Below are 22,781 nucleotides of genomic sequence, written 5' to 3' on the forward strand. Positions count from 1 at the left end.
ACTTTGTGTTGAAGTGAATGAAGAATGGTGGAAAACGCACCCCAAAATATGCCACTTTAGCAGATGGATTATTTTGAGCAAAAGACACTTGAAAATCAACAGATGCAAGAAAGGCTTTCCTCTTTCCCTTTTTCTTCGTGAAAACGGGAGATTAAAAACTCCCATGTGAAAGACGTGCTCCCCTTACCAGGAAAAAAGAAACATTCTTCAACTGGGGATCAAAGCTGAGAGAATTCTGTACAAACAGAGCCTGCTAAAATAATTCTCGCCTTCCTTTAGTTCCCCACAGAGTTTAGTTACTGCTCCACAATTGCTTCTCTTTGTTCAACCTGGTATAAAGGCATTTAGGTTCTGCCACTTACTTGACTTTTCATTTCCTTGTGACGGATCCCCCGCCATGTCAAACCTGCATTAAATAGTCTGTATCCTTTTCTCCTGTCAATCTGTCTTATCTCTGTTTAATTTTCAGGCCCAGCCTGAGGAGCCTAAGAAGGTAAAGACACCAGTTCGCCTCTTCTACAGGAGCAACCTCCACATCACTCCTCTTCGTCCTGACTTTTGTTCCTTTTTTGTGGGGCTACAATGAAACTTTCTTAAATAACCTTAGTTCATCTGGGAAATACTGACCAGGTCATTTTCCTGAATAGTTCCTCACTGCCTCTGGGGTAACACACAGCATCTCTGGTTTAGTAATTAGGGGACCAGTCCTAGACTGTTATCATAAGATTTTTCTTTCGATACTCTCCCATGGACCTAGTTTTGTAACCAAGATGCAGAATCAGCCTGTCCTCAAAGCGTCCTCATGGTACAGTTAAAAACCTGCACCGCTGAGAATCCCGCACTGCTCACCCCACCGCGCCCCCACTTTTATGGCTAAATAGCTCCCCCAACTAAAATTAGATTATTTTATTTTCCTTTAACCTAGTAATTTATCCATGAGTATATTTAATATTGAAGAACTGCTTATAAAAGTAATGGATTGAAATTTAACTAGGAGGAGAAATAGTTATTTCCACCTCCTTTAAGAGAACCCGAACGTGGAGGGACGGCCGCATCCCCCATGAAGTAGGCACGCCACCTAGTGGCCGCGCCTCCACACTACAGACCTGGCCTCAGGCTTGCAAGTCTGCACACCCAGTTCAATTTTTCGCAAGGAGGATGTCAAACAAAAAATTTTTTTTTCGTGATGTAACACAGGACCACGAGAAAAATATGGCATGATGCTTACTGTTGGTATGGCATTAAACGCTGAAGACGCAATTACGTTTGGGCTGATTATACAGATCAGTTCAGAGAAATGCAACGTTTTCCCTGTGTTAGTGTGAATCTCTGATGCACAAGGATCCACTTTGAAAGAAGAGATTCAAAGAAACGCCTATAAGCTTGGGTAAAGCTCAGATAAAGCGCGAGAAGCATCTTTCCTCCTGAGATAACGTACGTCACACAGCCAGCAGTGTTGGCTGTGGACAAACACCAGCTGAGGGGTGGCAACATGGCTAGAGCAAGCGTAGACTTTGACACCAGATGGCTTGTCACCACCTCCATAAACTGGAGCACAATCACTCAGAATGACCATTGTCACATGAGGAAGCCTGGGGGTGACAACATCTTTGGTGTGAGTATGAGAAATAACATATTCAAAATGTTCAGCCTGCAGCAGGAACTCAATGAAAAAAAAAAAACGGTGATTTGTCTTTAATGGTTATCATCCTTTTTACCTTTGATGCTTTGTCTAGAGAGAAGAGCTGTTTTTCCAGCTTAAAAACTGTTACTTCGAGTCCTGGATTTATTTCTTGATCACAGTAAAGAGTGCATGTGCTGATAAGCATCATTATTATTTCCTAAACTCGGTGGAAGACAACATGCCTATTTAGTAAATATCTGACAAAGACAATTACAAAGTAAACCATCTACATACTGCATTAAATATATGTCTACTGTATTTTTAAAAGACAAAGTAAATTGTTCGCACTTACAACTTTCCAGTTGCATTATACATGTTTGTACATCCATTGGAAAATTCTTGAGATCCATTGGGCAGGAGAGTGTTAATGTCAATCTGAAAGAATTCAAAGCAAGTATTTTAAAAAGAAATTTATAATAGCATATTAATATCCTATTGTCAAAGCTACAACTGGAAAACAGTGTTGCTGTGGTGGTAACTGACATCCAAATAAAATTTGCTGCGGCTTGAGTATGTTACTTACTGTGAAATGTATGTCTCCTCTTATGTAAATCTGTTCCTTGTGGGGAGAAAACCTGTGTATATAAACATCCAATCACATTTATTTATTTCTCCTTTAGAGAGGGCTGTAGATGTCCAAAGGAGGTCTATATTTTCAGAAGAGACCCTCAAGAAAGATACTTGAGCGTGAGATTTATAAAATTCATACCAAAGGCCAAAAGACATACTTTCCCCCAAATCACATGGACAGCACACTTGAAGAGGCAAGTATATGCAGGGTCTGGAGTTTGAACGTGGAAAGGCTCAGTTCAGGGAACCAAGTCTGGGTGACAATGTTCCGCTGTCTTCTTCATTACACTGAAGAACTTGTCTGCGAGCATCCAGCAGTATTTAGCAGAGGAAAACCCTGAGTCTGGAGGATGTCAATGTTCTAGGTATTCAGACAGGGCTGGGTCCTGGGTGCAGGTCTAGAGCATCTCACCAGACCTCATCGGGGCCATGAAGGAGCCCCCGAGAATATGTGTGATGGAACTGCAATTCTACGCGCACCGAACTAAGGTCTCATGTGGCTTCACAAAAAGTGAGATGATTTGAGGGCAGACACCAGCATGCCACCGACTTTTTTCCCTTGGGAAGGTTTTCGTATGTCGGCATTCCAGATGATTCCTACTCTTGGATTTTTTTTTTTATTGGAAGAGTGTATTACTGAGATATCTTCAGGGATTACCAAGAATTTGTGGTTCCCAGACATGAGAAAAAGAGACCCAGATCCAAATAAACCAAACGAAGTTCTTTTCTGAGAACTCTCTAGAAGCCCCTTTTACTGAAAGTTTTCCCACTAAAATGCAGAATGTTACTGAGCACCCTGGGTAGAGTCATTTACCGAAACTCTGTGACCACAGGCAGATTACCTCATTTCACTGCATTTCAGTCTTCATATCTCCAAAATGAAGAGACTAATAGGACCCACCCTGGAGAGATATTGTGAGCAATAGCGAGTTCATGCAAATAAAATGCTTAGACACGTGTTTGACACGTAGTCAACACTCAATCAGCATTCATTAGTAAGGACTACTAGTATGTTCTCCCACCTCCAGACTTCCCCATTGTCCCCTCTTTCCTCAAATCATCGAGGATGCACACAAAGATGACTGAGTCAAATCACTTACAAAAAATTATCCAGGCCTTAACAAAAAATAGCTATCCACTCTATGAAATTTAACCACATTCTCCAAAGTGGCATTTTTCCATAGACCACAGACGTAAAGTTATAATGATGTATGTTTGACAGTGAATACTCTTGGTGGGGTCCAAGGTACATAATTCAAGAGACATAAATGGGCAGACATGAAACTGCAGAATTTTTAAGAGTCCCAGAGGCTCATGGGACCACTCATTCAAGTCAGAGTCCATAACACACTCAAATAATTCATGGAGTTCATTCTTCCAAAGCAATTTTCTCTTAACTCGGCTAGGTTGGGTGATCTTGTACACTTGCAAAGTTCCCTCGTAAAAAGGCAATTGTAAAATCAGGTGGATGCAATGTTCTCTGTCTTGTGAAAGGGTTTATTAGAAATGTAGGCACAAGTACACTGTGAACATACACACATTAATTTTCCAAACAGCCAAGGCTCCCTGGACAGCCAGTTGCAAATGTTGGCATGGAGCATTAATTCTGTGACCTTGTGTATGGAAGTAAATAGCATTTTCAGAACCTTTTCCAGACGCTCACCATGCCTGTGACGTCAAATTCATACCCTAGCTATTTTTCTGGCATAAAAAAGATATTACATTTTCTTAAAAAAGCACTTGAAAGGAATTATTTGGCAAAGAAAAACACTGTTTGTAGAACTTCTGTCATAAATCATCCTGAAAAAAATCTATTTATTGACTTTCTTTCTTTTTGTTTAAGGCACAACACAATTGCTCCTTTAACAGAACACAAATGAAATAATGGGTCAGCTTGGTAAGTGTGATCCTGAATTTCTTTATCAGAGCATTACCTATAAGTTGAAGATATGCCCTGACCACATCAAAAGAAAACCAAACCCAGAGGGAATTAATCACATTCTGCTGCTTTGGAAATATCTTCTTGTGTAAGAGAGGACAGCAAGTTCTCTTTCTGAGACAAGACGTACAAACAGGATACGAGTTTTTGAATTTTCCCTTAAGAAGTCCTGGCTTAGTGAAGTGGTGATGTCAAAAGAATGGCTATAATCCCTGACAAACAATCCAGTAAAATCGAGGTATTACCCATTTTTGACAAGCATTGCCTGGAGTATTTGACCATTAATTGAAGTATGAAAACAATGTTTTCTTACTCCATTTTAGGCATCCTCTTATGAAAAGGATAAGCATTTTATTAGTTTGTAGTATGTGTTTTAAGGACAATTGCCTCTTAATTGTCAGCTTTGAAATATCGTCTGTAATAACGTATCGTATTTGCTTACTGTGTGGCAGGCATGATTTCAAATTCTTTATATGTATCTCAGCTCATTTATTTCTTACTACAAATTTACGAGGTCCGTAGACTACATTATCCCTGTTTAGAGATGAAACATCACAAAGCAGAAACTGGGAGAGCTGAATTAGCAATCGGTGGTCTGGCTGTGGATTCTGTGCCCTTTACCTTGAAGTCCACTGCCTTTCAAAGGCACAGGAACAGTTTTTCCTGAAAATGAACATGACTTTTAACATATTCTATAGCATAAGCAATGATACATTTCATACACAATTAGTTATTAAATGTAAAGATCCGTGAGTGATCCTTCTGAAAGAAATCAGGGAACTTTAGAAAATATAAAGAATTAAACCATGGAGTGTATTTATTTACTTGAGCGATTTGAGACTTTATCATGAATGATTCTACAAAGAGTCAATAACTCTCAAGAGAGGTTAGGCTGTCGGAGCACCAGAAGGGAGACTGGAAAGAGTGTTCTAATTGGAGCCTTGTTGTCACCTGATCGCAAAGACGGTGAAAGCGCATATTAACCCACCAGCAGGGCCATTTCAGTATTGGTGGTGGTCCTTCCCGGAGGCTGAGTTAAGCTGTGGACCCCTTCATCAATCTATACATAACCACACACATGCAGCATCCTCCTTACAACATCTATTTCACGGCATTGTAAACCGATTTACCTTGAATCAGCAGCACCTTAAAAAGCGTCTGTTGAAGTAAGTTTGCCTTTTCTGTTTAAAAACTGATGTCCGTTGGTGGGGAGGGTAGAGCTCAGGGGCAGAGCGCGTGCTTAGTGTGCACGAGGTCCTGGGTTCAATCCCCAGTGCCTCCATTAAAATAAATAAATAAATAAATAAATAAATAAATAAATAAATAAATAAATAATAAAAATACATAAAATCTAACTGCCCTCAGAAAAAAATTTTTTTAAAAAATGAATGTCTATCAAAGTTCAAAAACTAAGTACATGTTGTGCAAATAATCTTTACTTCTTTCCACAGCTGAATTTCAGAGAAAGTGGTTCTATTTACCTTAAATAAAAGGTGAAACTGTGTTAGGACCTTGGACAAGTCGCTGTGCCTGGTATTTTGGACATAAAGTTTCTTCCTGGTACTTGATTGTTAATGCAGTGATGCTTCTGTGATAGAAGCAGGGAGGCTGGGTGGATTGGCAGCATCAGTAAACTAAGCGATGGGTCGTATTTGCCTGCTCACGATGTGCTTCCATCATCTCGTGATGAGGACGTTACCATCCCCATTTTATAGGCGACAAGACTGAGGCTTAGATGATTGATAGCTTGCAGGTGTCCATGCAGTGCTCATTAACGGATTCTGGAAAATACCAGAACTTAAGTGTTTGGGTTTTGTTTGTTTGTTTGTTTTTGGCTTGGTTTTCTTTTTGGAGAGATAAAAATGAAAACTTGAGTACTTACTGCATGCCTGGCACTGTCTTGCTGTCTTGCGTGCTTTACAGACATCAACTCAAGCCCCAGGTCCTTAGCATCTTCACCATCAGGCGTGTAAGAAAAAGGAGACTTTCACAGGAAAAGAGACTTGCCCCACATCACAGCTGGCAAACCACGGAACCTGGGTCTGTCCTGGGAGAGGCTGCGCTCCCAGCGGGCCTCCTGGGCCTCTTGCTACATCTGTCGCTGGGTGTACCAAGACTGTGCCGCCCTGACGATCCTTCATCCAGGTCACTTCTCAGGGCTGTTATGCAGCTGCTAATTCTGAGACGTGAGATAACATTCCTCTGGACAAAGATAAGGCTTGCCTACGGCTTGCTATGAAAGCAGTGGATTCCCCAAGCTCAGTGTTTCACAGCTGTGACGCAGACCCACGGGCATGTTGTCCCCGTCTGGGCTTGGCGGATTATTCCAATGAGGCCGGAGGACAATGGGGACATTGCGGCTGACGCTCGAGCTGCTTGCCTGCAGTGAGTAATAAATTCCTTCATCTCTGACCCCGGAGTCCTGTGTCTTCAGTCAGCACCCAAGAAACAAATAATTGCCTAACTTTATAAGTAAAGTAACATCAAATCCCGGACTTGACAATCTGGAGTCTTGTGTCTCGCTCCAACACCCTCAGCTGAAAAGCACTCCATTTACAAATTATCAGTGTAATTCGTGGCTGCCATTCACAAGCCCAGACGGTTCTGTAAAACGCATCAAAACCAGCTGTACCCCTGCCCGACCCCCGACCCCCCCAGCACGTTCCAGCTCCTCAGAGACCACCCACTTCAGAGACCTGTCTGTGACTTACATTCAGACACCTCAACTGATACAACGTTATGCTCGATTTTTGAAATGTGTGAAACGGTCTGCAAATTTCCTGCAAAGGGAAATAACAATTTACTTCCCCTATACCACATTCCGTGTCCCCGTAACTCTCCAGCAGTATTCAGAACCAGAGTTATATAAACGTTAATGGTTAAATTAATAGTCAGTGTTTACATGTTGTGAGTATGTGATTACCATTCTCGGAACTAAGCTGAGTACTCTGCTGTCATTACGGCGTGTGTGCAGCATTTTGTGTTCCCTGGTGTTAATAATCATCTCGTCTTAATCATCACTTCTGTTTCTGTTCCCTGCTGTGCCTTCACACTCCGCAAACTCCCTCCCAGACCCGAGCTCCTCTCAGTGATGAAACACAGCAGGTATCAAATCTTGCTTTTCAAGGAAATCTTCTTTCTCTGGTCTTCCTCAGTCAGACACTGAACCTCTGTGTTGAAACTCTGGTTTTCAGAGCCTTCCTTTCCTGTTTTCTGTGTCTTAGTATCTAGACTCTATTTCTTGGCAGGTTTCTTCGCTTCGTCTTTCAAATATTCTACAATCTCCTCCACTTGGGTTTATTATTTGCTCTCACTGTGCTTGGAATGACTCACTTCTTTCCTAAAAGTATTTCATTTCTTGCCTGCTGTTGTCTCGTCTGTCTGGAGATATTTTTTTTTTTTAATGGTCTCTTCTGCTCCCTGCGTTTTCTCTTGAGTCATTTCTTTTCTTGTTTCTTTTATTTTCTTCTCTTTGCTCTTTATTTCCTCGTCACATTTATTCTGGCCTCTGCTCCGCTTTTGATCACTGTTCATATTGTAGAATGTCCTCAAATGTCTGTCTATGTTTAAGAATGACATAGCAGCAGGTGGTTCTCTGAGAAATGGTCTTCGCCAGAGGATGGCTGCCCAGATTTTTTGTTGGTGGCTCCCCCGTTATCTGCAGATCTTTCCTCTTGGGCATTTTAGGGAGAGCACCGCTCAGTGTGCAGACCTCCCATCACCCTCATTTTCTGGGTGCGATGCTCCTTGACAGATCCAGGTGTGCCCGGGGTCCCTGCCCATGAAGCTCCCGGCGCAACCTTGTGGGGGTTTCCTGTCCTGCTTTCTGCCCTGTTCAGAAAGCATGAAAGTAGGTGCTCGTCTGAGGAACACGGGCAAGAAAATCAGGAGGGCAGCGCTTACTGTGGATCCTGCAGAGCTGACATCAATTCTTTTTCTTTTGTTTCTTTTCTAGCCCCTACTTTCTGAAGCCCGAAGTGCCTCAAACTTCTCAAAGTTTAAGGATATTACTTCCCTCCTTTTGGGTTCCCTCACTTTGGCTTCGGTTCCAATGTCCCTGTTAGGTCAGTTTTCACAAGTACATTCATTTTCAAGCTTCCTAAAATATCTCGTCATCACTCATCTGCCACTGCTTTCTTTCCCATTACTTTCATCTTCCTGTGTGTTAATGTCATTTTATTCCTTATGCAGTTTCTTTCTTTCCTTTGGTGGTTTTTAAGGAGGAAGTACAGACCAATGGGTAAGTTCAACAGGTCAGGTTTTCCAGGACACTCTGCTGCTTTTTTTAAACAAGCAGGAAAGCAGATCTCTCATGAAACATCACAGATGCTCCACTTGTAAACTGAACAAGTTTTGTTTTTCCCTAGCACAACTTTTGTTAACAAAGAAACTGTTTGCCATTTGAAAATTTCAAAGTCTTGTGAGGTTTCCAAAAACAACTCACACAAAGTCCAAATTTAGTCCTTGATCAAGTAAGCCAGGATATAGCAAACAAAGATGAGGACCTGAGAGATACCACCTCTCTCACCTGAATCCATATGGATAAGCAAAAGATGCAATTCTGGATTGTCCCATAGTTTTTCTCAAAATATTAGAAAAGTGTGGGCAATTCATAGTAGATAGAACCATTTTCCAATTCCAATAAGACCTGACATAAACAACTATACAGCCATGATCATACAGGACACAAAGACAGACACACACACACACACACACACACACACACACACACACACACACACACACACACACACACACTGTATTTCAGTTCTATCAATGGAAATCTTCTAGACATTATAATTTTGCAGAATGATTATTCCACGCTACCTGGGGATATATTCTGACAACCTATAATACCCAAAATCTGTCTGAAATGAAAAAGCAGTTTATAATTAAAAATAAATTGTACCTTTCACTAAGTTAATTTTCAAATTAGCAGGAAAAGAAGTAAACTTGCTTTGTTTGCCCCCTATCGTGGGTCTCCTGATATCCACCATTAAGCCACACCACAGGGGAGTCAAACACCACGATGTCAGGTTAAGAGGCTCTGTCACTTAAAATACACATGTCTGATCTGTAAGTAGTATGCAACTCTGACTGAAAAACTCAAACAATATAAACCTGTATATATACAGTGAAATCTACCATTCACCTTTATTCCCACCCAAATTCTACTGCTCATTTCCACAGTTGGTCATTCTTAACCAATGGTTGGGCATCCTTCATGACTTTTTGTATGGATTCAGATATATACACATTTTTACGTACACAGTTCTAATAAATATATAGAATGTTTTAAACAGAAGTCAGCATAAAACATTGCCCTTAACCTTAAACGTACTTTGGAGGCTCTTTCTCATGAATATATTTAGGTCTGTGTCTTGCAGGGCATTTCATGACGCTGGGCTGTCACTGTGTTCCACGTTCTTAACAGTGAATGAACAGGGTCTTTTGTTTCTCAGTGCTGCAGCGGGCATGTCTGTAAATATGTCCTGTGTACACGTGGACACGTTATAATGTCAATCCCGAGATGCAGAATTTCTGAGTTGGGGGATAAACAAATTTCATATTTTACGTGCCCTGACAAGCCATCTTCCCAAGCAGTTAATGTCAAGTTGTGCACCTACGAAAAGGTCATTAGGCAACATTGAATTGTACAGTCTTGTTAATTTCTGCCAATGTGGTTCTTAAAAATAAATGTTTTCTTATTGGTTACTTTTCATTGTCCCCTACATCACTGTTATACTTTTTGTTTCAAATGTCAAAGTTTAATTTAGAAAATTCAAGAGGAGAATAAAAGTCTATTTTATTTGCTCATATTTCTGACGACAGTTTGCTTTCTTCCCCCTTGATGTGCCCTTCCTTCTTCTTTTATTGTTTCCCTTCTGTTTAGAAAACTCCCTTGAGCTGTATTTTCAGGGCAAGTCTACTTGTGCCAAATTCTCTTCGTCTTCCTTTATCCGTCAACGTCTCGATTTCCCCTTCACTCCTGAAGGGTATTTTCACTGGATACAAGATTCTAGGATGACAGGTCCCTTCCTGCAGCACTTGAAAATTACCTGTCCCCTCTTTGTGGTCTTCACGATTTCTGATGAGAAATTAGCTACCATTTCACTTGTATTTCCCCTGTAGGTAAGGTGTTGTTATTCTCCAGATGCTTCCAAGATCTGTATTTAGTTTTTGGAAGTCTGCATATGATGTGACTTGGTGTGACTATCTTACTCAATTTCTTGAACCATTGCCTTTGTACCTTCTGCAAAAATTATGCAAGTTTCATCCATTAATTCCTCTAATATTTTTTGTAGCTCTCTACCCTGTGCTCCTTCTCTACGGAGACTCCAATGACATGAACGTTAGATCTTTTGTTATACAACCACAGGTCCCCGAGACTCTGTCCTCTCCTGGCCCCCAGTCTGTCATTTCTGTTGGTCAGAGTGAATGATTTTTATTATCCTTACAGTTCACTGATTCTTTCCTCTGTCCTCTCCATTTTTCTCCTGAGCCCATCCACTAGGTTTTTATGTTAATTGTTGTGTTTTTCAGTTCTGAAATTTTCATTTGGTTCTACTCTGTATCTTCTATTTCTTTGCGGAGTCTTTCTATTTTTTCATTTGTTTCAAGCATATTGCGATTGCTCACTAAATCATTTTCGTCATGGCCACCTCAGAGCCTGTCTGGTAATGTTGACATCCTTGTCCTCTTGACATTGGCATCCATTGATTGTCTTTTTTTCATTCAGCTTGAGAACTTTCTGGTTCTTCATATGGTGACTAATTTTTGGTTGAAGCCTAGACATCTTTGTATTATTTTATAAGACTCCAGATCTTATTTAAATGTTCTGTTGGCACTGGCTGTCCCTGATGCTGCTCCATCAGGGCAAGGGGGTGTGGGTGCTACCATGTTGCTTCCAGGTAGAGGCAGACATCCAAGTTCCTTAATCAGCATCCACTGACATGTGAGGGGAGGGGTTCCTCGTCGCTGCCAGGTGTTCCAGCTCCCTGCATGGACTCCCCGACACCATGGTGGGAGGGAGTCTCGTTACCGCTGGGGGATTTTGAAAGTCTCGACTCTCCCCTAGGACTCCTCTGAAATTCCTCTAGGATTTTGCCTGAAGGAAAAGAGAGGGCTGCTATGTTACTGTTCAGGGAAGATGGAATTCCTGGCTCTCCCCGTGATCTCCACGGACACCATGTTAACTACAGGCTGGTCGGAGAGGAGAGCCCAGCTCACTCTTCAGCTTTTCCTGGCACCACTTTGGCATGGGTGCCGGGGGACTCATCACCGCCCAGCAAGATTGGCATCTGGGCTTCCCACTCGGCCTTTGCTGGCTTGAGTCACATCTTCTTCTGTGGTATTTGGCTGAAATAAAGTGATATTCTGTCTTGCTAGCCTGCCCCTCTTCTAAGATCTGGAGAACGCTAGATTGGCTGGAGAAACCAGACTTCTGTTGGGACTCTTTCTGTCCGTACCTGTTGGTGTTTCCAGGTTACTGACTTCTTCATCCTCAAGTCTGAAATTTATGAAGAAAAAAATAATCCCATGAATTCACTTCCATGTTGCTTCTTGGGTTCCCAGGCCCTTAGTCCGTCTTCTCACAGCTGTCACTGGGAGTCTGCTGTCTATTCTGTGCTTAGGGTTTTCAGCTGTACTCAGCAGAAGAAACAGGGAAACGTGTGTCTGCTCCATCTTCCCACTGTCTTTTGATACTTACGGTTTTTAGTGATTTTCCAAAAACAGTTCAAAGTCCTCTTGCTTAGACCTAGGATTCACCATTAAGTCAGTCATTCATGTGGGCTTAAGTAATGATGAGATCTGAAATCTCCCTTTATGCCCCATGTAGCAATTAATAATTCAGGAGCATATGAACACATGTTAGCTAGTTTTCAGGACTCTGGTGCAAGTGTCAGTTCACAGCAGAGTGATGCCACCTTGTCATTCTCAGGAAATGATAATATTGAAGGGAAATTTGCTCACATGAAATAGACAAATATGAAAACCAGATATAATATATTGGGATACAGAGACCTGCATTATTCATGAAACGATTTTTGTAGAAAAAAGTTTTCAAAATCACTAAGCTACCAAGATTACATTTTCATTCCCGTTATTTCTGTTTCACACTATTATCTGTGAAAACAGCAACCATCCCTGAGAGTGGGCAGACGCACCCAAAATCAGGCGTATCCACTCTTGATGAGAAGAAAAGTTAACAAAAGAGAAAATGGAGATATAAAATCTAAGGAATTAATATTCAGCCTAAAGCCCCAATATTAAATTTACCTCGATACCTCTAAAATACGCTCCTGGTGATACAAATATTTCTGAAGCAGTTGCCTGTACCTATAAATAGAGCACATTATCTCTCCTAAGAAATATGAATTCTGGCCTTAATATCCTGCTTTCTTTTTTTTGAACTGAACTAAATGATGGAAATAATTATGGAAAATTTAAGATAATCATTTTATTTTACAATACTTTTCAGGTGGGACAGAAATCACCAAGTAGATTGCTGTACATAGCTATTTACTGAATTTATACCTGTCTGATATTTAATGAACAGCCAAAATTGAATGATTCTAATGTTCGACAGTCAAGAAATGTTATTATTAGTGTTTACATTATGCTATTAATTTTTGTTATGTTTGTATTAGCTTTAAAAGCCTACATGGTCTTCTGAGAAATGTATAATAAATAACAAAAATGTAAATAAGATCTTTCTCTAAAGGATGCCCGGAGAAGCTCAAGGAGAACTTAAAAAATGCATATACCTGAAATAATTCATGGCAAGTGGATTCCAAGCAAACATAAGTATTTCTTCACCTATAAATATTTAAAGGAAGAATGCATACATAAAAATGCAATCACAACATGTGATTCAGCTACATCCAGTGTGCCCCTGAGCCACGCACCAACTTGGCTGATGTAAGAATTTGAGCCATTTGTTTACAATAGTGGGAACTGGAACTGGATCTGGATCTGGAACTTGATATGTTGTTGCTGATTAAATATATTTAGGAAATGGTATATTAGAGGAGCTTAAGTGGAACAATGAAAGCACTTACTCAAAAATTTCAAAACACTCACTAAAAACTAAAGAAAATGCTACTCTGTTTCACTGAAATCAGAAACTTAAGTCCATGGCTTACCTTATTGAATAAAGAACATTTCCATTCTTGAAAATTCTTAACAATTTGTTGTCCGTAGTCACTTCATGAAAGTTGGCTCCCTTTTCATTGGCAAAGAACAAATCAGGTTTCCAAATGGAGTCCAGCATGGACGGGTCTAGGTCCAGAGAGTCGTCAGGGTATTCACTGTAGGCAAGACGAGGGTCGTTCCACTTCTGACGGAGAAAGATATTCACTCTGTAATCCTGTGATGACAAAAAGAGGGGGAAAGCCTGCTTTAAAAAGTTTAGAACCTTAAGTGTTATTCTCTGGGCTTCTCTGAATCATAACAGAAGCCACGGACACCCTTGTGAGCTTCCTGTACGCCTCAGCCCTCCCTCATTACCGCCACAAGGGTCACCTTGGTTCTGAGGCTTTGCTCATGTTTTTGGCGACCTATATGCCTGCAGAGAAAAAGGCCACAGGAGAACAAAGTTTTATCATGCTTACATCTTGCGTTTCCATTCAAATTTTACCCTCTTGGTTTGTTAGAATAAAATATTGGATTGCTGCTAGACACTAGCATAAAGCAGTTTCAGCTCTGCATTTATTATGTAGAATCATTTCTTTTAGTAGGTATTCATTAGCATCCAGAAAGCACTCAGTGAAATTTTCTTGAAAGCTGTCTATTTTGTTAAAATGACCATACGTACTTCCCTTTACAATGAAAACACATTTTCTCGTGTTTAACATAGCATGTAAGTTCAATGAAATAGGTGATTTGGTAAAAATAAAAGGTGGTTTGGGAATGATACAGGAACATTATTGCCAGTAATCCCTTAAGATGTGACCTATGAGATTTCCCAATTAGACCTTTCATAGTTCAGTTAAGAGTCAAAGATAACGTATAGAACGGCAGAGATTGGTAGCCATGTGTATATGTGGCATTTGTACTCAGTACATAACATAACCAGTATCTATGACTTGATACAGTTTTCCTCAGAGACTTGAAATAAGCAGATTAAACACAGACTTCATTATAAGTATGAGTAAAGCGAAGGTTTTAAGAAAGCTTCATTACCATGGAAAATAGCCAAGGCTGGACATACTCAGAGGAACTGAATATCAGTTTTCATCTATTTTTTTTATTCCTTGAATACCAAATTTCCATCATCAGAATAGAGTAACCGAGCAATCACAAAGAAGGCTTCCATGATGTCAGACCCAGGAGACTGCCTGTCTTGCAGGTAGGTCCAATTCGGAGTTTGTAGTGTTTACTTATTTTTATTGAAGTACAGTTGATTTACAGTATTGTGTTAATTTCTGGTGTACAGCATAGTGGTTCAGTTATACATGTATATACATATGTTCTTTTTCATCTTCTTTTTCATTATAGGTTATTACAAGCTATTGAACATAGTTCCCTGGGCACCACAGTAAGACCCTGTGGCTCATCTATTTTGTACACAGTAGTTTGTATCTGCTCATCCCACACTCCCGACTGACAGTCAGTGTTACAAATGTGTGTGTTCCCTTGATCATTGTGCACTGAGACGCCTGCCTTCCAACTGTAACTGAGGTTACACACCAGATGATGTTTTTTTCGGCTTGCCAGGCACCCCATGTATCTTCCAAAGGGACAACAGAGCAGAGTTCACTTCAGCTTTTTACCGCAAAGCTCGTGATAATGTGGAAATCTCACTGGCCACAAGGATCTGCAGAACCCGTAAATGGGGATAGATGGCAAGCTTCTACCAGCCCAGGACAGGCCCTCATCTCCCCGCCTACGGTTCAGAGCACCAAGATGCATAGCTCCATGGCTGGTGCCCATCTCTCACTTTTCTGCAACCTGTCTGTCAGCCTAACTGTTACTAAACAAATCAGTGATCAAACCAAAGTCAGTTTCTCTCTGCCTGACCTCTAGGGGAAGCCTGAAACAAGACAGGTTATAATGCTGCCTGCCAGGAAAATTCACTGACTACTAAAGAATTTCCTTTTGGACCAATTCTTAAGATATATTTTTTAAATGAAGTATGTTTCTCCTGTAACTAATTTACTGATTGAGAACACTCTAGAGCTGTTCTCTGCCGTGAAGCTAAAATAAAAGTTCTTTTAAGCTGCAGTATATGTAATAAAATTTGATTGACTCTCCTCATCCGTATTGCTTTAGTGATAAACTTTATAGACACCATCTCAGATCTTCCAGGAACACTTTTGCTCCAAGAATGAGCTGAAAAAAGACCTTTCAGTTTCTGTTTCTAAATCGCACAAGGACAGAGTCAACTGTCACCTGTCACCAAGGCCAAAGGTTACCCCACATCTGTTGTGCTCTTTCTGTGAATAAGCAGAACTCTCTTTGTTTGATACATTTAGGTCTTTGGTTTAGGGCCAGGGTCCAAAGCAAAACTGAAAAAATGACTATTTCCTAAAAACCCAGAAACGTCGGTTTTAACAGCCCTCCCAGTTTGGGTTTTGATCTGCATGCTGAGATGCTTCTCTATCAAACAACCACATTCAGCATTTTCAAAGTAAATTTTTAGGCCTAATTCCTCAAAGCCAAGGTATCCCATTTATGCTCAGCAACTGACGATGTTCATTATTTTTGACTCCTGATCACGTGTGAAAATGTCCAAAGAGAAGGGTAAAAAAAACACCAAGCTCCTTTAGCACAGGGAACGATATTCGATATTCTGTAATAAACCGTAATGGAAAAGAAAAGAAAGGAAAGAGTAAATAAAATGGCGCAGTGAAATAGCACACCCTAGAAGGAGTCCTTGCAATTCAGTTTGAAATAACTTGCTTAGAATAAGGCTGTGGACCGAAGAAAGAACCAGCTTTGTAAAACAGAGTCCAATGAATGTGTATGCAGCATATGCAAAGAAAATTTAAGTAGACTTACTAAAGCCAGTTTAAAAATCCAATCATTCTTTGACTACACTTGAAACAAAGACTAAGTGTTTCATTAGTGGAATTTCCCCTGTTCACCTGGGCTGTGCTTCTGTAAGGGTGAAAATGTAGAAAGGTTATATGTGAATTTAAAAAAAGACAGTAATAAGTATAAGATGATATATCATGAGAATGAAGTCAATATTTTGTATCTCACATTTCTAAAATCTGCACATACATTGGATTCATTCATGTCTTATAAAGGTGGCTGAATTGACATTTATATTTACAGAATCATAATATTTTAGGACAGACATTAATGATTCCTTTTCCCTACGAACTTCTTTTTGCTGTAAATATACATTTTTGCAAACCCTTCAAAAGTTAATTTTATGTTTTCATCATTTTTGTGTGTTGCATAATTAAGCTATTTTTCAATGTCATATCAGCACGTTATTAATATTGTCCAACAGTGATAGAAATATTATTTCATAATATAGAAATTCTAATTTTGACATTTTAGAAATCAAAATTTATTATAATTATTAAAATAGAGTGTAGCACACTATTCTAATTACTTTAAATTAATTGTGCAGGAAAACACTTGGTGACCAAGTAAAACGATGTATCATGTTTGGTTCTGAAACTAAGTATCCATTAAAATGTGGTTTAAGTTCCATCTGTACGTCACATAGTAAATAACAGACCCACGCTACATTTTCTGATTCAGTATTTGAAATTCTTACATTATAAGGTACAAATAAATAATAATTCTATTAGGCAAATATTTTAAAGATTAATATACGAGGCTCAGAAGTATGTCTTCTTGGGATCAAATAGCAGCTCTCTCAATAAATAGCTTTCTAATCTCCCTGTGCCTTGTTCTTTCAACTGTGAAATTGGGATAATATAATAGCATTTCCTCTGATAGGGTTTTTGTGAGCAGTGGGCTGATTTCACATAAAGTGTTCAGAACCACACTCATTAAATGTTAAGTTTTTAGACCCTCAAAATTAGACGCCATATTAAATAGAAATCTGCTTGTACTTTCTGTTTCTAAATTAGTTTTGAAGTCCCAGGGGCATTTCGATTTGAATTTGGGATATTTGAATCTGCCAGAGAAGAACCTGGGACAGAAAACTGCGATGTTGACATCTGGCGAATAGTGTGTTTGAAGGTTTGCAGAACTATCATGATAAACTTGTTAACTTTTGTGTTTCAACATTTCTATACTTTTATGTTTTCTGTCTTTATTCAGTTGCTCCTCCTCCCTCTTTATAAATACACACACATACACATGTATTAAATTTGTCTGAGTGTGTAAAGTCCTTTCCCATCATAGTAAGCGCAGCTGTTAACATTTCACTTTGGGTCAGATGTTACCCTAGGGGCTTCGAGTTTACTCCTCCTACCCTCACAGCAAATCTACGGGTAGGTGTTATTATTTGCCTAGCTCCCCGGATGTAACGATGGGACAAAGATACCCTCGGGAACTTCAACGGGATTGCAGATCTGATACGCGGCAGAGCTGTTATCCAGACCCAGGGGTTCCGGTTTCAGGGTTTAACGATACACCGACTACATGATATACTGCCACTCATGGTTGCCTTGTACGCAAACCAAACATTTGACGAACTAATACAGAGCTTCTGGGTTTATGTGGTTTATGTTTCTTTGCTTGGATAAGGAATTGGGGGCTTCACTGGTCAGCATGTCCCCTGATGGGAAATTTCAAGCACCAAGTCTAAATGCTCTCAGGTTAAATCCAATAGTTGCCACGGTGTCATCTGCCCATGACAGGTACCCGGGTGGGAGACCAAAGTTAGTAGAAAGCACAACCCAATGTGTCAGCTAAAATGACATACAGAATATTACTTTCATCTTTTGCTGTCTAGGAAAGTATACGGAGATTGCTAGAAACTGATGGAAATTAACAATTAGAAAAAAAGCAGAGAAGTAATAATCATCTAATATTAACAAAGTGAAGTGTTTTTCTTTCCTATAGTCCATAATCCAGCTAATTTTTATTAGGTTTTTTTTCCCAGGGGGGATTAGGTTTATTTATTTTTGGAGAAGGTACTGGGGATCGAACCCAGGACCTTGAGCATGCTAAGCATGTGCTCGACCACTTAAGCTATACCCTCCCCCTTAATCCAGTTAATTTTTAAACTCCCTGGTATTTTCAGGCAACTTCTAACCCAGCAGCCTACCCCTCTTTCTCCTTCCCTTCTCCTTGCCGTCCCATTCCCTCATTTCTGCCCTTTCCTCCCCTTCCTTCCCTGTTTCCCTCTGTTTCTGCATCTGTCTCCCTGTCTCCCAGGCCCCTCACTCACACACAAGCGCCCTGGCCCGCCCGCCCCGCCTCTTTACACCACCAAACTGCCAGATTTCTAGACTGTTGCTGAACGCAGGTGGTTTTAAATTCTACTGTTACAGAGCCAGGAAGACGTATCTGCAGCCCTATCACTGTTGATGTCTTGATGCCTTTGTTTTCTTTCTTTTCTTTTTCCCACACAGTTTCACATAGTTGAAATTATGTCATACATGGGTTTTGCCATCTTTTATTTTCTCTGTATTTTATGCATTTCCTGGTTTTCTTGATCATATGATGCGCTTTTCTTATACAAGCAATTTTTCACGTGATTGATTAGGGTCTAGTGAATATGAGATTATGCTATTTGTGAAAAACTTAAATGTGGGCATTTATTTTCAATCAGTGAATACATTTTTGCTTTATGTCTCAATAAATCTGAGCAAAACATAGGAGTATAAAGTATTTCTAAAAAAGAATGTGCCAGACATATCAGCAGATAATATTTCTAAAAAATGTCTCTAAAAGCAGATAATATTTCTAAATATTTTTTGAAAATATTATGGTAAAAATAGTCATCACAAAATAGTACCAAAATAAACACCATATAGCACATTTTTTCTGAACACTTGAATGTTTTCCAATTGATTATAACATTTTTCATCTAAAATGGGGTTTGTAGTGGTAATTGTCACTGCCTTTCTTATTTATAATTTGATTTAATGAGAATGGTTTTACAAACTCAACATTCAGAATACTCATTCATCTTTGGCAAAGGATATTCTTTTCCAAGTTAGAGAATTCAGTTTCTAGCCCCATTTTTGATATTGTTGGTGATGTTCTTGATGCTGTTGTCAAGAGGTGGTACTTAACCTTATTAAATTACTGAAAAAATTTTTGAGTCATATGAGTTTTTACTTAATATAAAATTTATCCCAGTATGTCATTCAACAAATGTTTATTTATCATATATTGCCAACCTGGCATTTAGTTTAGTGCTTATGATACAATATTGAAAGATAATCTCTGCTGTCAAGCTGTTCATTATGTTGTAGGAGAAAGACTGTAAACAGACGATTACATTTTTACATTATAAGTGCTCTGTTGGAGGCGTGCACAGCAAGCTACGGAAACACAAGGAAGGGGGAGCTAATAGGGACCAAGGTGGGAAGCTTAGGGAAGATTTCCAGAGGAAAACCTAATTTGGGCTTGGTCTTCAAAATGAAAAAAATTTAGCTAGGCAAACAGTAGGGGCATAATAAAACATGTCCTGTAAAATATTGGGCAGAAAATCTAGGAAACACTATATTTTTGTATGATCAGTATAGGAATTTGGCTGAATTTTAATATTATAAGTTTTTATTTATTTCATTTGGCATTTATTGCACACCTTCTGTGTAGCAGGCAATGTTCTGAGGGTTATAAAATTGAATTATGCACTTTGTCTGCCACCTGGAGGCAAAGAGTTTAGACGAGGAAAGGGATGGAACACAAGATGAATAAAAGCAGGGCATGTGGAAGGAATAGACTATGTAAGTAAGAGCTCTGCTGATTTTCACCTGGCGTTAGTCTTCTAAAAAATAAAATAGTGTGAGAAAACAAGTCTTCAAGATTTCATGTGATATATACATACACACACATATATATCCTTCCACAGAAAATTACTTTCTGGATAATGTTAATTTATATATACTTTTCTAAAGCATTGCTGTCTTACAAGAAAATAAAAGGATTCTTTAAAGACAAAAATAGTAACAAAAATAAGAGTGAGCTAAGTCCAAAGTGATAATAAACAAATAAAAATGCCCCTATTGGGAGTCTGAGCCTTGGGCCATTGCAAGGTGGAAAAACTGAACCTGTGACTGAGGATTAATTAATTAGATCCTCGAGATTATCACAGATTAAGTTCATTCAAATATGAACTCATAATTACAACAATATTTTATCAAAAATAAAAGAAAGCAGACATGAGCAGACATGGATCCAATGGAAACAGCAGATCAAGAATAGAAAATAAACATGTAAAATGTATTTAAAGAAATGAAATATAAAGTCAATAATAGGAAGCTATAATACCAGACATAAGTGAAAAATAATAGAATAATAAATTAAATAAAAATACAATTATTGAAATTAAAGATTTAATGGATGTGTTAAATCATGTAAATTGAAAAACAGCTGAAGAGAGAATTTGAGTAGAATACAGAGCTAAAGAAATATCCCAAATTTAAACAGTGGGAGAAAGGTAAATTTCTTTTAATGTTAAGAGTCTTTTAGGATAAAATGGAAGCCTACAGTAATCTACATCACACTGGGATCCCAGAAGGATAAATTATAATAGAGAAAGCCAGTGGTCAGGGGAAGTGACAATTAAAAAGCATTATATCAAATAATATGCTATGTTTTATACTTTTAATTAAATAAAATATAACTATGCAGATCAGACATAAATGATAATATGCAAAAGTGGAAATAGTTGCAGTGCCAGATGAAGGAAGGAGTTGTTAGTGAAATGTTTTCAGTTGGATTTCTGACCTCCAGAACTGTAAGATGATACATTTCTGTTGTTTTAAGCCATTAAGTTTGTGGCAATTTTTTACAGCAGTAATAAGAAATGATACATATTTTTAATTGACTTGCATATATTCTCATTCTCATTTTTTGAAGAAAGTTCTAGAACAACAGATTTTTTTTTTTTTTGCTAGTCACTCAAGAGGGTAGAACATTTAAGGCAAAAAAAAAAAAAATCACTGGATTCACAGCCAAATGGGAAGAAAATAACTCAGAATCTTTCCTGTTTTTAGGAGTCCTAATCAGAGATTCTGGCTAATTTCAAAATGATCAGAAAATAACTCTCCTGTTTTCAAACAAACAAGGATAAAGTGCAAACTTCTAACAAAGGTCTCACTGGTTTAGTTTTGTACCATTTTCTAATTCTGAAGTACAGTACAACACGAGGTCCCCAAGCCTCACAAAATGCAGAGCACTAATAGTGAACAGCAGAACAATTGCTCCTAATGTCAACCCCGTGACATCCCCCATGTGGCTCCTACCACCTGCTCTACGGACCCCACCACAAGGAGGGTGGTCCTCTGGGACCACTGACTCGGAAATAATGGCCCACTGGGAAAGTGCATTCCAATTCTGACTTACTAAACCAACAGGGAAGAAAGCAGTTTTCTAAGAACTATTCAGAGACTCGGAAAGGTTATTTCAAATCTCCCCTTGACTTCTTCATTATCCATATGTTTAATGATTCTCCAGGAAATGGCAGAATTATTTTAAAATTACAATTGTTTTTAAAGAAACCTAATTATGTACCAAATCGGGAAGCATATAAAGAATTCCGAAGAATTGAAGTAGATTCTCAAAGATAAATAGAAAATGAAACACAAAATCGATCCCTGTTTTTCAGAATTTAAGAGGCTCTTTCTTATAATAATAGTATTTAAAGGAAACAGTTGCTTAAATTCATATGATTTATCAGGGTTGGTCACAGCATAAGTGTGTTGAGTCAATGAAGTAACACTCTACACTTCATTCAGGGACCTCTGTTTCAGACGTGAGATGTGTCTTAAGTCTGCTCAGGCTACTATAGCAAAATGCCGTAGACCAGGTGGCTTGTGAAAAACAAAAATTTATTTATCACAGTTCTGGAGTCTGGAAGTCTGAGATTAGGGTGCCAGCTCTCTGGGGATCTCCTTATAAGGGCATTAATCCCATTCATGAGGGTTCCACCCAAAGATCTAACCCACTAATACCCTCACCTTGGGGGATGGTTAGGATTTCAACGAATGAATTTGCCTGGGGCCGGGGGAGGGGACGCAAACATTCAGAGGATAGCAAGATTGAAAATTAAACCACAGCAGAGGCAGTAAAAGGCTACATTCATTTAGAACACTGCCCAGTGCTCACACTCCACGGGAAGAAGTTCTGGGCAGGTAAGCTTAGGCCACAGGAACATTCTTCCGGAAGCTGATAGAGATTTCTTTCAACAAGTATGGCTCCTCCAGTTTGAGGATGCCTGGCTTTAGAGATAAAGACCCGCACAGAGCCGGTTCTCCTAGCAATAAAAAGCAGTCATTGGTGTTGCTCTTTGGTTGGAGGGTACCAAATGATTCTCTGCCTTAATGCGCTCATCGCGCTTGTAGGTTCCACGTATCTAGTGATGCTCGTCTGCCTCCAGTGCTCACTTCTTGCGTTCCTACTCAGTCCCCCTGTGTCTGCAAATTGTATGCCCCGTGCTCAGCCTTCTCCCAGATGGGCTGGACAGCAGGTGCAACGTTT

The 22,781-nt window shown here is 39.3% G+C and overlaps 1 protein-coding gene across 1 annotated transcript in view; it reads right to left on the reverse strand.

The window, feature by feature from the left end:
* Nucleotides 1–22,781, reverse strand: part of GLRA3 (glycine receptor alpha 3) — a 211,561-nt gene that overhangs the window by 51,386 nt on the left and 137,394 nt on the right. The window contains exons 11-12 of the mRNA XM_072952569.1: nt 13,340–13,563; nt 1,977–2,059 (exon numbers count right to left, since the gene is read on the reverse strand). Coding sequence (XP_072808670.1) covers nt 1,977–2,059; nt 13,340–13,563 — 307 coding nt within the window. The remainder of the gene's footprint in view (nt 1–1,976; nt 2,060–13,339; nt 13,564–22,781) is intronic.

This window comes from Vicugna pacos, chromosome 31 (genome assembly GCF_048564905.1).
Source record: "Vicugna pacos chromosome 31, VicPac4, whole genome shotgun sequence".
Taxonomy (NCBI): domain Eukaryota; kingdom Metazoa; phylum Chordata; class Mammalia; order Artiodactyla; family Camelidae; genus Vicugna; species Vicugna pacos.